Raw genomic sequence first — 15865 nt, forward strand, 5'->3', positions numbered from 1 at the left:
GCAATAAAGTTTTGGTGAAAATTATATTTCATGTTTGTTTGAAACATATTTTAATACAACTTCACTTTAGAAACATAGAAATGTAATTAACACATGCGCCCTCCAACTCACAATTATAGGACTGGATTACTTTGTTTAGGGTTATCTTTTACAACTTCTTGGATTTGATGACCTTATCAAAAGAACGAATGATTCGTAGACTCTATTTACTCTCTCTTGCCGTGACCTTTCTCTACCAACCCTTATTTTAGAACACACGCAAAGGTTTAATAAAACTTTCACGAAAGCTTACAAAGACTGAAACTGTACGAATGAAATCCAGACGTTTAACTTTATATACACAGAAAAACCACGGCTGGTTTTTGTAATCTGTATATCACAAAAAAACAATACTTACATATATATATATATATATAATTACATGGTGGTGAATCTACTACTGCTAAAAGATAATTCATTAGTTTCAAAATCCACTTTGGATCTCTTGTTTGAATATGGAAGAGACAGATGAAGGCGTAACATTGTTTAAGCAAAACTATATATAAACCTGTACACACAGAACAAGCAACCACATAAACTACTATATCGTGCTATATACACATTATTTGTTTACTTCTACATTTCTCGTTTGTACCAACAGTTTTATATTTACTGAAACAGACAGACAACACATAAGACCACTCGGAAAGTCTTGGTCCGATCAACAGTCAGTATTTGTTTTGGAATTTCGCACAAATCTACTCGAGGGCTATCTGTGTTAGCCGTCCCTAATTTAGCAGTGTAAGACTAGAGGGAAGGCAGCTAGTCATCACCACCCACCGCCAACTCTTGGGCTACTCTTTTACCAACGAATAGTGGGATTGACCGTCACATTATAACGTCCCCACGGCTGGGAGAGCGAGCATGTTTGGCGCGACTCGGGCGCGAATCCGCGACCCTCAGATTACGAAGCGCACGCCTTAACGCGCTAGGCCATGCCGGGCCAACAGTCAGTAATTTTCGAACAAAAATAAAAAGTGATTTATTTGAGATCTCATTGCTAACGATACGTTGTAAGTGCTGATAAGAAATATTATATATCAATGTAGAACTAAGCCTATTATGTTTTGCATTTTGTATCTTCTCCTCATAGTAAGTCTGATTTTAAACTTTTGTGACAAGTGTAAATAATTGTAATCATGCTTTTGAACTTAGAATGTTTCATAACTTCCATTTCACACCCAGTACTATGATGGCATTTCAGTTTAATTATTACCACTAAACAGATGAAACTTGCTTTAGATCAGACTTCCAAAATATTTCTGAAAGAATCGAACCACTTATTTAGATTCTGCTACTATAGTTCAAAGGTCAAAGAAAAGCTATTCCAGCTGAGCCTAAGCTTCCTTTTTACGTGACCTGAACTAGAAATTAGATCACGTTGAACAGTTCACACGACGGTGTCTTCACCATGTTAAATAAATACACCATATTGGTCATAGATAATAGAGATATATTGTGCAATAACACAGTGCATTTAGGAGATCAGTTAGTGAACAAACTACACGTGATTATAGATGAGATATGGTTCCACTAAAAGTGTGTGAAGCAAAAATATGCTGTCTTAGTTATATATGAAACCAACGTTGTCGTCGATGGATATATCCCTAATATGACAGACGTGTAACACAACAGATTCCATTATGATTTTCGACTACACTAGATTTATTAAGAATTCTAGTGAATATTACCTCACGTCAATAGTGGATTACAACGGACAAAGGTTAGAAAAGAAAAACAAACAAACAAACATTTATTACATCTTTAGTAAAATTGTCAAGAACATAATCATTACGAGCGTCGTGGTTTAATGTTTAATGATTTAATGCGTTTCAACAAACATATTAAACTGTTAGAGTTTTCGAACTTTCCTCTTTTAGTAAACTTTAGGTTTCGAGGAAGTTAAGTACATGAACTGTAGAGTTAAGAAAATAACCATGTAAAACTCTAGCCGATGAAACTGCATCCACGATACTCTAAAGATCCGTTGACAGTGTTCATTCAATGTTTAATAGTAATAAATGACCCAACTGTAACTCACTGTTTTTACTTCAACTATACTCTAACTTATGATTTAGATGTAACTCCTGGGTTCCTATAACGTAGGGAACATAGGGAGAGATGTTGCTAGGAACTGACTCACGGAGTCCGTGACCTGATTCTGTTTGATAGCGCTCTTAATCCAGTTGGTGTCTTCATAAATGGGAGTATAAAACCATAATCAGCATCATACTGATATGTTGATAGTTCTTGTGCCTATAAGTTCGATATCCGTATCTTTTAAGCATCAAGTGGCGCCCTTAAACACAAGGCCTTATTGTACCTTCTAATTCTTACGTCTCGTAACGTAAGGAACACTGAGCCTTGTTGTAGGTCCTAATTTTTACATCTATGTTCCTGTAGTTTAAGAAACACAAGACCTAGTTGTGGTTTCTAATTCTTACGTCTGAGTTTCTGTAACTTAAGAAACACAGTATTTATACGTTATTTCTAATTTTTTAAGTCCATGTTCTTGTGATTGGAGGAAAACAAAGCCTAGCTGTAAGATGTAGTTCTAAGTCAATGTTTTTGTAACTTATGGAATATTAGGCCTAGCTGAGTTTCAATTTGTTACATCCACGATCTGTATCTTTCAATATGTATTCCAATGTTCATGTACGTTAGTGATCACAGGACCTTTAAGAAATGGTTTGTACTCTGTAAACTACGTGAGAAATACTCTGATGCTTTTACGTGTCCACAAATGTGTCCTATATGCCCTGATTTTGTATGATCCATTACGCAGTTACTTGATTATTTGTATCTTTAGGACTTTGTAAGGATCATAATATAGCAGAATGTTAAGAGTTAATGGTAAAAGAGTAGTTATTTACGTTAACTTTAATTGTGTTACATGGGTTAACACGTATCAACTGTCCTACAGTGTTGACTGTTGGATATGTTACAAAGGTTGTTAACAGTTATCATCTCTTCTGTCGTACTGACAGTTGAGTTTGTTAACACGTATTATTTGTCCTGAGGTATTGACAGGTGGAAGTAATACAAGTGTTAAGAAATATATTCTGTCTCGTGGTGTTGAGCGTTGCGTGTGTTAGTGTTTAACAATATCATCTGTTTTGTTTTATTTACATAAGAATGTGTTACAGGTGTTAACAGTGCCATCTGTCTTGTTTTATTGACAGTTGGATGTTAACAGTAACGCCTGTGTTTGTTATTGAGAATTGGATATGGTATAGGTGTGAACACGTATCATATATTTTGTGGTGTTGATGGTTGGATGTGTTACAGGTGTTAACAATATCATGCATGGGGTGATGTCAGTTTCTGTCATGAAAGTCTTTGAGTCCAATTTAAAAATAGTTTTTCGTCTTGTTTTAAAATCCACTTATTATTTACTGATCATTGTTTCGATATAATGAAATTCAGACACGCATATTGTACTCTACTCAAGTTATACATTCCAATTTTTCGTCTGGTTGTTTCACGTATACAGTAAATATCAGAATCGAAAGGATAATATTTGACAGTGTAGGAACAAACAACTACAGCACGACTAATACAGTAACAGTATGGATAGATAACACAAACGATAATGTTATCCACTGGCCCTTACCACAGTTAGTGCACATTGAAATTATCTGATTACTGTGTTTCAGTTTAAACGTTGGAAAGCCGCTGCACTCTGCGTCCGTATTTTGTAACAAGGAAAGGATTCTTCCAGCTTCTACTGCTGTTGGAAGTCTCTGTGACTGTATGAAGAGGAACATTGATATTGCCGTTGAACGTCACTCGAGTATCAGTAAATGCATCTGAGCAGCTGTAGCGTGTGTACGTTTGGTGGCGCTGCTCGTAAAGATTTACAGCGTTTTCACGTCGTTGGCAAAAACAGAGCATCAGTATTTTCTTAAACCCTTGTCGGAACCTAGAAGTAAAATAAAACCTTTTACACATAAAGTAACTTAAAATCCATTATAAAAACTCACAAATAATGTAAGACAAATAATGAAGTGACAAGAACTACTGTCAGAATCTAAAAATAAAATATAACATTTTCCACGTAAAATAACTTAAACCTTTATAAAAAAAAACTCACAAATAATGTAGGACAGTTAAATAATGAAGTAACAAGAACTACTATCGGAACCTGAAGAGAAAATAGAATATTTTACACATAAAGTAACAGTAACCGCTAGAAAAACTCACAAATAACGTATGACAGCAGCCCTTATCGAAACCTAGAAATAAAACATTTTAGTTGTTTTCTTAGTGCAAAGCTGAACAATGAGCTATATGTACTCTGTCAACCAGGAAAAATCGAATCCCGTATTTTAACGTTGTTGGTGTGTAAACTAACTGCTCACCCACTAGAGGAAAACCATTTAAATAAACAAGGTTAAACTCTGGTTGGAGAACAGAAATAAAATAAACCATCTGTATAATCAACTAATAGAAGCCTTTGTTAAAACCTAGAAATAAAATAAACCATCTGTATAATCAACTAATATAAGCCTTTGTTGAAACCTACAAATAAAATAAACCACCTGTATAATCAACTAATATAAGCCTTTGTTAATACCTACAAATAAAATAAACCATCTGTATAATCAACTAATATAAGCCTTTGTTGAAACCTACAAATAAAATAAACCATCTGTATAATCAACTAATATAAGCCTTTGTTAAAACCTACAAATAAAATAAACCATCTGTATAATTAAGTAATAGAAACACTTGCCGGAACTTATAGATAAAATAAAACACGTAATCAACTATACTAATCTAGATCTTCAGCTAATTACACGGTTGTTAATGTAATAAAACGTTAACTCCTGTGAATTACAGTTGAATTCTCAGTAAAATTCCTTCCTGCATGGAGATTATGATAAAATACAGCATCAGGACTTTTCAATACCTTATGAATTCTGTGTAAGATCTTTCGGTTGATAAAAACATAAAATGGGTGGAATCCATTTGAGTTTCGCATTTTGAAGGAAATACTTAATTATCATGAAAAAACTTTAACACAAAAGACTGATCATGTTGATTTTTCACACAAATCTTTTATTCTGAAACCTAAACCTCGTGTAATTTTCTTTACTCTAGCAAATTTAATGTTTATCGCATATACCCCGAGAAACTGTTATTAAACCTAAGGCTACATAATGGGTTTTATGAACTGTACTCGTAGCGATATCGATATTGTTATAAGCCTTCCGATTTACTGCTTAAATACCGAAAGGACTTTTAGATAAGATTTTATGTAATAAATTCTGGAAAAATTTTATGGGAACATAAAAAAAACAACAGAACTACGTGGGTAGAGAAGGATTTGTTAGAGGGTGAAAAAAACCAATGTCTGAAAGTTATTTCCTCAGGAAAAAATGAGACCACGTGATGAAGCCACTATATAAATCAATAAGGTTATTTGTCACGGAAGATTGTCCGCCTGACGGTTGAGTGCTATCATAGGTTTTCATTGACAGTTGTCTGAAAGTAGTGTTAAAACTGATACCCTATTTTTCAAACTTACTCACGTTTTCTCGTCATCGCTCTTTCGGAAATAAAACAAAAAGTATTAAGACTTTAATATCAATAGCATTCGATAGAAATCAAAATATTGAATGAAGGAGGCGCCCTCTCACGGTGTTTTACACTCATTGGATAAGTTTGCATTTAGTCTTGGTGGAGGTTATATAAACAAAAGTAGGGTATACAGTAACAGTAGTGAAATATAGTATATATTCTTTACTTATGTTTCTGAATTCTATATAATTTGTAATAAGAGGTAAAATATATAGTCTACAGTAGTAAGTAAAATACATAGTCTACAGTAGTAGGTAAGAAATGTATACAGCAGTTGGTAAGATATGTTCTCTACAGAACCAGGTTAAATATGTAAGCTGTAGCAACAAGTCAGATATACAGACTACAGTACCAGTGGTAAAATATACAGGATATAGCAATTATGGTGAAATATTTTATCTGAATTCTTCAGTAATAGAAATAAATTAAATAACATCAGTAACATAAGATGGACTTATAAGCATTGTTGTCTTAGTGTGCAGTAGCAGAAGCGGATTTATTACCATTGTTGTTTCAAAGGGTAGTATAAAAGTGAATTTATTACCATTGTTGTTTCAATGTCTAGTAACAGAGATGATTTTTATTACCCTTGTTGTTTCAAAGTGTAGTAACAGAGATGATTTTATTACCCTTGTTGTTTCAAAGTGTAGTAACAGAGATGATTTTATTACCCTTGTTGTTTCAAAGTGTAGCAACAGAGATGATTTTATTACCCTTGTTGATTCAAAGTGTAGTAGAAAAGTGAATTTATTACCATTGTTGTTTCAATGTGTAGTAACAGAGATGATTTTATTACCCTTGTTGTTTCAAAGTGTAGTAACAGAGTGGATTTTATTACGCTTGTTGTTTCAAAGTGTAGTAACATAGTTGATTTTATTACGCTTGTTGTTTCAAAGTGTAGTAACAGAGTTGATTTTATTACGCTTGTTGTTTCAAAGTGTAGTAACAGAGATGATTTTATTACCCTTGTTGTTTCAAAGTGTAGTAACAGAGATGATTTTATTACCCTTGTTGTTTCGAAGTGTAGTAACAGAGATGATTTTATTACCCTTGTTGTTTCGAAGTGTAGTAACAGAGAAGATTTTATTACCCTTGTTGTTTCAAAGTGTTGTATAAAAGTGAATTTATTACCATTGTTGTTTCAATGTGTAGTAACAGAGATGATTTTATTACCCTTGTTGTTTCAAAGTGTAGTAACAGAGATGATTTTATTACCCTTGTTGTTTCAAAGTGTAGTATAAAAGTGAATTTATTACCATTGTTGTTTCAATGTGTAGTAACAGAGATGATTTTATTACCCTTGTTGTTTCAAAGTGTAGTAACAGAGTTGATTTTATTACGCTTGTTGTTTCAAAGTGTAGTAACAGAGTTGATTTTATTACGCTTGTTGTTTCAAAGTGTAGTAACAGAGTTGATTTTATTACCCTTGTTGTTTCAAAGTGTAGTAACAGAGATGATTTTATTACCATTGTTGTTTCAAAGGGTAGTATAAAAGTGAATTTATTACCATTGTTGTTTCAATGTCTAGTAACAGAGATGATTTTTATTACCCTTGTTGTTTCAAAGTGTAGTAACAGAGATGATTTTTATTACCCTTGTTGTTTCAAAGTGTAGTAACAGAGATGATTTTATTACCCTTGTTGTTTCAAAGTGTAGTAACAGAGATGATTTTATTACCCTTGTTGTTTCAAAGTGTAGTAACAGAGATGATTTTATTACCCTTGTCGTTTCAAAGTGTAGTATAAAAGTGAATTTATTACCCTTGTTGTTTCAAAGTGTAGTAACAGAGATAATTTTATTACCCTTGTTATCCTTACAAAGTTGTGTGAGTTAACCTTGACTCTATCAGCCACCAGTTGGACGTTCAGCCCTCTAACAACTTACAAAGTTGTGTGAGTTAACCTTGACTCTATCGGCCACCAGTTGGACTTTTTTTTGTTTATCTATGAAGAGTACACAGCTGGACCAGAAATGTAAAACGAGAAGAAATACTTGTAAGTTTAGTGTTAATCGTGACTGAGAAAAAACTTCTTAGGGAAATACTGATGATTTCTATGATGATGTAATAAATGTATTTAATCAAAAGAAAAGTTGGTTAGAATTAACGTAAATAAAATAAGTAGCCGAAAATGCCTTGTTATATCTTTAATTAGAAGTACTTAATATTAAATATCATTAATGACTACAAGTAATTTATTTTATCTTCATTCGTTGTCCTGTACATGTAAATATAATGTTATGATCAACCTTTTATGATTTTGTTTCCACATCAAGATAAATCGCCGCACGCCCCTTGCTGGTAGGTGTACCATTACTAGGTAATAGATGTACCAAAACTAACTGATAAATTGTACCAAAACTAGACGGGAGGTGTATCAATATTAGGTAGTAGGTGTACTAAGACTAGCTGATAGGTGTACCAAGACAAGATGGTATATGTGCCAAGACTATTTGGTAGGTGTACCAAAGTGCCATTACTTGATAATAGAAGAATTTCCTTTTTTATTATTCCTTCACATGCACGTGGTAACGAACCGTGTGATGATTTTCTTTCACCTTCTGTCATTTCATTCCGATCACTTAATATAACAAAAACTTGTTCCAGATCATACATTCATGACAATATTAATTGTACAAGTTACCCCTTATCTATGCCTAAAAGAACCATACAATAACGTGCTCTTGGCGGTAATATTTCAAATAGACACAGTGCTTCTTCCTCGTGAGTAACCTTAACACACAAGTCATCTAAATTATAATACCGTAATTTCTCGGTTCAATAACATACAATGTATTCTTCTATGCGATTTAGTGGAGCTGAGAATCGAGAAGATAATTAGTTTAGGTTCAGTCGAATCATTCAATAAAATAACAACATTCATTTAACATAAGGAAGTTAAAAAACAAACAAACTAAATATCCAACATCAGATAGCTTTTACCTATCATGTGTAGCTTTGTTAAGTATAGAATGGTGCTCGCTCGAGTGCACGTAGGTTGTATTATATATCATAAAGAGTATATAAATATACAAATACCTTTTTTATCTTTCACTAAATATACTATTCACCATTTTCTCATCTTTCTAATGACACCTGATGTACGAGGGCTGTTCAAAAAATACGCGGACTGTTTGAATTGCGCGGCTCCAGTTGGTTCCAGGGGAATCCGCTTGGTGTCGCCAGGTTCGCACATATTAGCTGATTACGACGCCATTTCCCGATTGCAGATATCTTCATTTGTGTATGAGCTACGCGGTTTTAAGTGAAGTGCGATTTTTTCGTTTTGCGGATTTCAGAATGAATGACCTGAAGGAGCAACGACTTGCTGCGAAATTTTGTGTTAAACTTGGAAAATCTGCGACTGAAACTTTTGCTATGCTTAACACGGTTTACGGTGATGTTGCTATGAAGCGTACGGCATGTTTCAAGTGGCATGAACGTTTTAAGGATGGTCGACAGTCCATTGAAGATGATAAGCGTCCTGGACGTCCTTCCACGTCAACGGACGACCCACGTCGACAAAATCAACACCCTGGTGCGGGCAAATCAACGTCTGGCTGTCAGGGAGCTTGCTGAAGAGTGTGGGATATCAGTTGATTCTTGTTACGAGATTTTGACCGAAAAATTGAAGATGCACCGCGTTGCTGCGAAATTTGTGCCTCAGAACTCGTGAGTTTTTGGCCAAACACTCGATCACTGTTCTTCCCCACCCCCACTCACCTGACCTTGCTTCTTGCGATTTTTTCTTGTTCCCCAAACTCAAAAGACCCTTGAAAAGAAGAAGATTTGAAACGATTCCCGAGATTAAGGCAAATGCGACGAAGGAGCTGGAGGACATTACAAAAGAAGCGTACCAGGACTGTTTCAACAAGTGGAAACACCGTTGGGATAAGTGTGTGCGTTGGGGAGGAGAGTACTTTGAAGGGGTCCCAGGCCTGTAACTTCTAAATAAAGTACATTTTGTTTTATGACGTCAGTCCGCGTATTTTTTGAACAGACCTCATACTTTATTACACCGAATGTGTTTTATTACACCCGACCGCACGCTCGGAGCTGATAACATAACCTCAGATTTTAGGTTCCTCGCAACTGATACAACGTTTCTGTGACCATCACATAATTAAAGCATTGTGTTAGGTTCAATGTACGTTTAATTGTTTCAACATTTTAAGTTTAGGTTTTGTTATCTTTTCAGAAGTCTATACTTGACAGGAAACCTTAGGAGTCGAATAAATCTAAGAATAACGTCTTTTCGACTTTCTTGAAGATCACACATAATATAGGATGACGTTAGGAACTCATTCGCCGCCGTTTGATGAGTTAGGTGTAATTAAGAAGTTACAATAAACAGCCACAGTGTCCCAAACTCGTATGTCACAAAAGATATTTGGTTTTGAAACGTGATTGTATTTGTCTCACAAGTCTATCATTAGATACTTGACGAAAACTATGAATATCAAACCTACCATCAGGAACCATCACGTAGTAAAGCTACATAACTAAAACTATGAATATCAAACCTACCATCAGGAACCATCACGTCGTAAAGCTACATAACTAAAACTATGAATATCAAACCCACCATCAGAAACCATCACGTAGTAAAGCTACATAACTAAAACTATGAATATCAAACCTACCGTCAGAAGCCATCAAGTCGTGAAGCTACGTAACTAAAGCTATGAATATCAAACCTACCATCAGGAACCATCACGTCGTAAAGCTACGTAACTAAAACTATGAATATCAAACCTACCATCAGAAACCATCAAGTCGTGAAGCTACGTAACTAAAGCTATGAATATCAAACCTACCATCAGGAACCATCACGTAGTAAAGCTACGTAACTAAAACTATGAATATCAAACCTACCATCAGGAACCATCACGTCGTAAAGCTACGTAACTAAAACTATGAATACCAAACCTACCATCAGGAACCATCACGTCGTGAAGCTACATAACTAAAACTATGAATATCAAACCTACCATCAGGAACCATCACGTAGTAAAGCTACGTAACTAAAACTATGAATATCAAATCTACCATCAGGAACCATCACGTCGTAAAGCTACATAACTAAAACTATGAATATCAAACCTACCATCAGGAACCAGCACGTCGTGAACCTAGATCTGATTACAAATTGTTTTTGTGAATCTTGTGAGATTTTGTTTTTGGAAAAAACAACAACATTATTTAGCCTAGCACCTCATACTAGGTTGTTATTATATAACTTACATGATTCTAAAACTCTCAAAATATTTTTTTTTTATTTACCGAACAACTGGTGTTTGGTAAAGTAATAATACCACTAGAGAGCGGCAGTGTCGTTACCTGCTGTTCATCCAACAGTAGATAATAGGGTTGTACATGGAGTTCGACATGGCGAGCCAGTAGATGCCAAGATAGATGTGTTGAACGTTCTTGTAACTTATTATTTCTCTGTGGTGATGAGCCAGGAGGAAGTAGATGTGGTAAGGAAGCCAACATACAGCGAAGATGAATACTACGACAATCATCATCTTCACAATCTGTTAATACATTAAACTGTACAGTAGTATCTTAACAAGATATTAAACTGTACATTATTATTTTAACAACACATTATATATAATACAGTAGTACCTTAACAACACATTAAACTGTACAGTAGTATCTTAACAAGACATTAAACTGTACATTATTATTTTAACAACACATTATATATAATACAGTAGTACCTTAACAAAACATTATATGATTTGTTTGTTTTGAATTTCGCGCAAAGCTACTCGAGAGCTATCTGCACCAGCCGTCCCTAATTCAGCAGTGTAAGACTAGAGGGAGCTAGTCATCATCAATGTACTATATGGATTTATATTTCTTTATTCCAGTAACATATAAAATACATGAACGTATTTGAATGAACTTATGAAAACGTTGATGACCGAAGAAAACTGAAACCAAATTGTTATATAAGGTACCGGAGTTTGAGCCTTATTCTTTTGGTTCTCTTGTTGTTTTTTGTAGTTAAGAGCGAATATAAAAAAAAAATGGACTATCTATGCTATGTTCACCACTCGTTATAAGTCCTCAGATTTGTCGCTGGTCACTGTGGGGCCAGTCTTGCTCATTTATTATACCTTTTATGACGAATAAATTTGTGTCTGAAATTGAACTATATTACATCAACATATCTCTCAACAATGTTTTAGTTATATTAACATATCTTTTAGCCATTGTCTTCTGTTGAAGTTATTTCTGGGCCTATGATAGATTGGTCATAAGCTTATTATGAATTATATATTTTCAAATCAAATCTAACAATTACGTTTATTGTCCTAAATTATTGAATATTCTGTAAGTAAAACACAAAGCTAATTTTTACTAATACCTTAATGTCTACAACCATTCTTTTTTTACTAGCATCATAATAATCCTTCACTGAAACCCGTCTTATTTTTACAATACAGGTCGTGTACGTATCCTCTTATCCTCACCGTATTCGTATCCTGTCTTATTCTAAGCAACCTTAATGTTCAAGAAACAAATCTTCTTTAATATGATACAAAACTCACCTTTCTCTTCGATTTGATGGCTTCCATCTGTGTGGGTGTACATTCGCCTATACTTTCGCTACCCCAGAGCTCCTGGCCAACACGAAAATACGTAAATGTCATTGACGTAATGGGCAAAATGTAAGCCAGAACCAGGATCATTACGTTGTAACTGTAAGAACCAAACTTACATGTCATATAACGTTTGTAGCTAATGTATGTAACATCAACAGTGAGTACAGAATTATCATTAGCGTGAATATATCAATGTTCAGTGTAAACCTGTCTGGTATGAACGTGGTTACCATAACCCTAAGTTACAAACAGTTACAATAATTTTGCATACACCATCATCACATAACGTAAATAGGGAAAGCGTAAAACCGGTCAACATAGTATTCTATTTGTATTAAGACTTTTTTTAGCTAGGCGATCACTACGTGCTTGTTAAGCCTTCTTCAGATGCAAGACGTTTCCATTAAGTTAAAAGAATGTCTTGATAGTCCAGATAAACTAATTAGCACAAATGCGAGTACGCCTTTTAAAGGCTTGAAACGTTACTTACAACATTATATGTATTATTATTACACAGCTCAAACATATATGATATAGAAAAGTTACTTTAGTTTGAAGTACATCAACACCGTATATTTTCAACGTTTCCAGCACACAAAGTAACATTAACACTGTCTACATAAGCACCGTACATTTTAAACGTATTCAGCACACACAAAGTCACTTTAATCTTTATTGCATCAGCACCGTACAAAGCTTATGTTTCGGTTGATCACTTTCCAGTACATAAAACAGCAAAATCAATAAATATCTGCACGTTACATTCCTCGTTTCTTCATATATTTGGATAATCGTCTATTCTAAAGGAAGAAAAATTTGTTAAGGTCAAAACTACACAATGAGTATCGAAACCCACTTTTTAATACTATAAATCTTAAGACGTGCCCCTGAGCTTCTGGAGGGTAATGAGGTGTTGTTGTCAGATTACTCGATGTTTGTTCTGCAGTATTGGAAGCCCAAGAATATGATCTACCCTATCTTCAACAGGTATAAAAGTAGAATACGTTAGGCTTAACTCTCATAAAATGTGTTCACTTATGTAAAGGTTGTACGTAAAGAACACGAAAGCTATATTAGGAAAAGTACAGATTATCCTATATGACTATTATATTTCACAAAGCAGTCAGACAGCTCTTTTGTAATAACTCATATATTCCTCTTTAACATGTAAATGTTCGAAGAAATATTCACCTTGTGAAAGTTTCCACGGTACTCAGAGGGGTGTTCCATTTGAAAACTCTGTGATGTAATAATATGATTATTTTTATTACCTTAAAAAGCTTTTAAGCAACACATCTTGAACATGTATTTGCCCACGTTAAAGTCTGAGAGGACTAATAGTAGAGAAGGTTCTGTGAGAGGACTAACTGTAAGGACGTTTCTGTGAGAGGACTAACTGTAAGTACGTTTCTGTCAGAGGACTAACTGTAAGAACGTTTCCCTGAGAGAACTAACTGTAAGAACGTTTCCCTGAGAGAACTAACTGTAAGGACGTTTCTGTGAGAAGACTAACTGTAAGGACGTTTCTGTGAAAGGACTAACTGTAAGGACGTCTCTGTGAGAGGACTAACTGTAAGAACGTTTCTGTGAGAGGACTAACTGTAAGCACGTCTCTGTGAGAGGACTAACTGTAAGGACGTCTCTGTGAGAGGACTAACTGTAAGGACGTCTCCGTGAGAAGACTAACTGTAAGGACGTCTCTGTGAGAGGACTAACTGTAAGGATATTTCTGTGAGAGGACTAACTGTAAGGATGTCTGCGAGAAGACTAACTGTAAGAACGTTTCTGTGAAAGGACTAACTGTAAGGACGTTTCTGTGAGAAGACTAACTGTAAGGACGTTTCTGTGAGAAGACTAACTGTAAGGACGTTTCTGTGAGAGGACTCACTGTAAGAACGTTTCTGTGAGAAGACTAACTGTAAGGACGTTTCTGTGAGAGGACTAACTGTAAGAACGTTTCTGTGAGAGGACTAACTGTAAGGACGTCTCTGTGAGAGGACTAACTGTAAGGACGTCTCTGTGAGAGGACTAACTGTAAGAACGTTTCTGTGAGAGGACTAACTGTAAGAACGTTTCTGTGAGAGGACTAACTGTAAGGACGTCTCTGTGAGAAGACTAACTGTAAGGACGTCTCTGTGAGAGGACTAACTGTAAGAACGTTTCTTTGAGAGGACTAACTGTAAGGACGTCTCTGTGAGAGGACTAACTGTAAGGACGTTTCTGTGAGAGGACTAACTGTAAGGACGTCTCTTGTGAGAGGACTAACTGTAAGGACGTCTTTGTGAGAGACTAACTGTAAGGACGTCTCTGTGAGAAGACTAACTGTAAGGACGTTTCTGTGAGAGGACTAACTGTAAGGACGTTTCTGTGAGAAGACTAACTGTAAGGACGTTTCTGTGAGAGGAGTAACTGTAAGAACGTTTCTGTGAGAGGACTAACTGTAAGGACGTCTTTGTGAGAAGACTAACTGTAAGAACGTTTCTGTGAGAGGACTAACTGTGGGACGTCTCTGTGAGAGGACTAACTGTAAGGACGTCTTTGTGAGAAGACTAACTGTAAGGACATTTCTGTGAGAGGACTAACTGTAAGAACGTTTCTGTGAGAGGAGTGACTGTAAGGACGTCTTTGTGAGAGGACTAACTGTAAGGACGTCTTTGTGAGAAGACTAACTGTAAGGACGTCTCTGTGAGAAGACTAACTGTAAGGACGTCTTTGTGAGAGGACTAACTGTAGAGAAGTCAGTGAGACAGGTTGAGAAAATGAAAAAAACTTGCGAAGATTTCGTATCATATTTTGATATTTAATGTATTTATAGTTTGTTTCTGTAAATAATTCACGTCTTTTCACGTTTTCATATTTTATTTAACTAATCGGTTTTGTCTCGTATCACACGTGACCTTAAAAATTAGAGACATGGTGGTCACAACTTAGGACAGATAACATGTAGTTTGTTTATTTGTTTCATTGATCATGCCTGATAGAAGAGAGTGGGACTATATTGAAACAAAGGGTGCTATGAGTTATGTAGAGGTACAAATAAAACCTGTTTATAACATCAATTAATAAAGTGTTTATAGGTCCATTTCTACAGAGATTTTGGGTTATTAACACGAGTATATTGTCATGTAAGAAAGCATCAATGAAACGTTCTAAACCTACATGTATTCTGTGTAACTTTGCGTGGTGGGTCCATCTGGCCAGACCATGTAACATATAACTCGATAATCTCCATTAGAGTACTCTTCCTTCATGGTAGTTGAATAGAGAATGTTTGGTAGAGACAAAATACTGCTGGCAAGCCATATCCACAGGGTGATGTTGAGGGTTGTGACACGGGACATCCGCGGCTTTAATGGATGCATGATGGCCATATACCTGCAAAACATTTACATCTGTGTCGTAAAATATATTATTTATAAATATAATGTGCTAATAAAAGTTCGTATGCTAACCTTCAGATTACTTATGCAAATATCAGGGGTGAAATTAATAAGAGTTTATTATTGATAGAGATGAATGATTTATCTTATCGACCAAACAAAATAACAGAATGTAAAAACTAAATATTTATAAAAGTGGAAAGAGCAAATCTAAATATGAGAACATAGCTTCAGTTTAAAAGTACAAC

General features: G+C 35.1%; 1 protein-coding gene across 1 annotated transcript; it reads right to left on the reverse strand.

Moving 5' to 3' along the window:
* Positions 1–3481: 3481 nt before the first annotated feature.
* LOC143256193 (tachykinin-like peptides receptor 99D) lies at positions 3482–15608 on the reverse strand. Its single transcript, XM_076513062.1, has 4 exons — positions 15397–15608; positions 12184–12334; positions 10961–11157; positions 3482–3961 (listed from the first exon to the last, which is right to left on the reverse strand). Exons 1-4 carry the CDS (start codon positions 15606–15608, stop codon positions 3697–3699), a joined length of 825 nt encoding a protein of 274 aa, XP_076369177.1. The 3' UTR covers positions 3482–3696.
* Between the last annotated feature and the right edge of the window lie 257 nt (positions 15609–15865).

Source organism: Tachypleus tridentatus, chromosome 7, assembly GCF_004210375.1.
Source record: "Tachypleus tridentatus isolate NWPU-2018 chromosome 7, ASM421037v1, whole genome shotgun sequence".
NCBI classification, from domain to species: domain Eukaryota; kingdom Metazoa; phylum Arthropoda; class Merostomata; order Xiphosura; family Limulidae; genus Tachypleus; species Tachypleus tridentatus.

Excerpts from the sequence above, each read along its gene's own strand:
- LOC143256193 (XM_076513062.1), bottom strand. The coding sequence starts at position 15,608 with ATGGCCATCATGCATCCATTAAAGCCGCGGATGTCCCGTGTCACAACC. Across the intron at positions 11,158-12,183 it reads CCATCAAATCGAAGAGAAAG|ATTGTGAAGATGATGATTGT; the intron begins GTGAGTTTTGTA and ends ATGTATTAACAG. Across the intron at positions 3,962-10,960 it reads TACTGTTGGATGAACAGCAG|GTTCCGACAAGGGTTTAAGA; the intron begins GTAACGACACTG and ends TTTTACTTCTAG.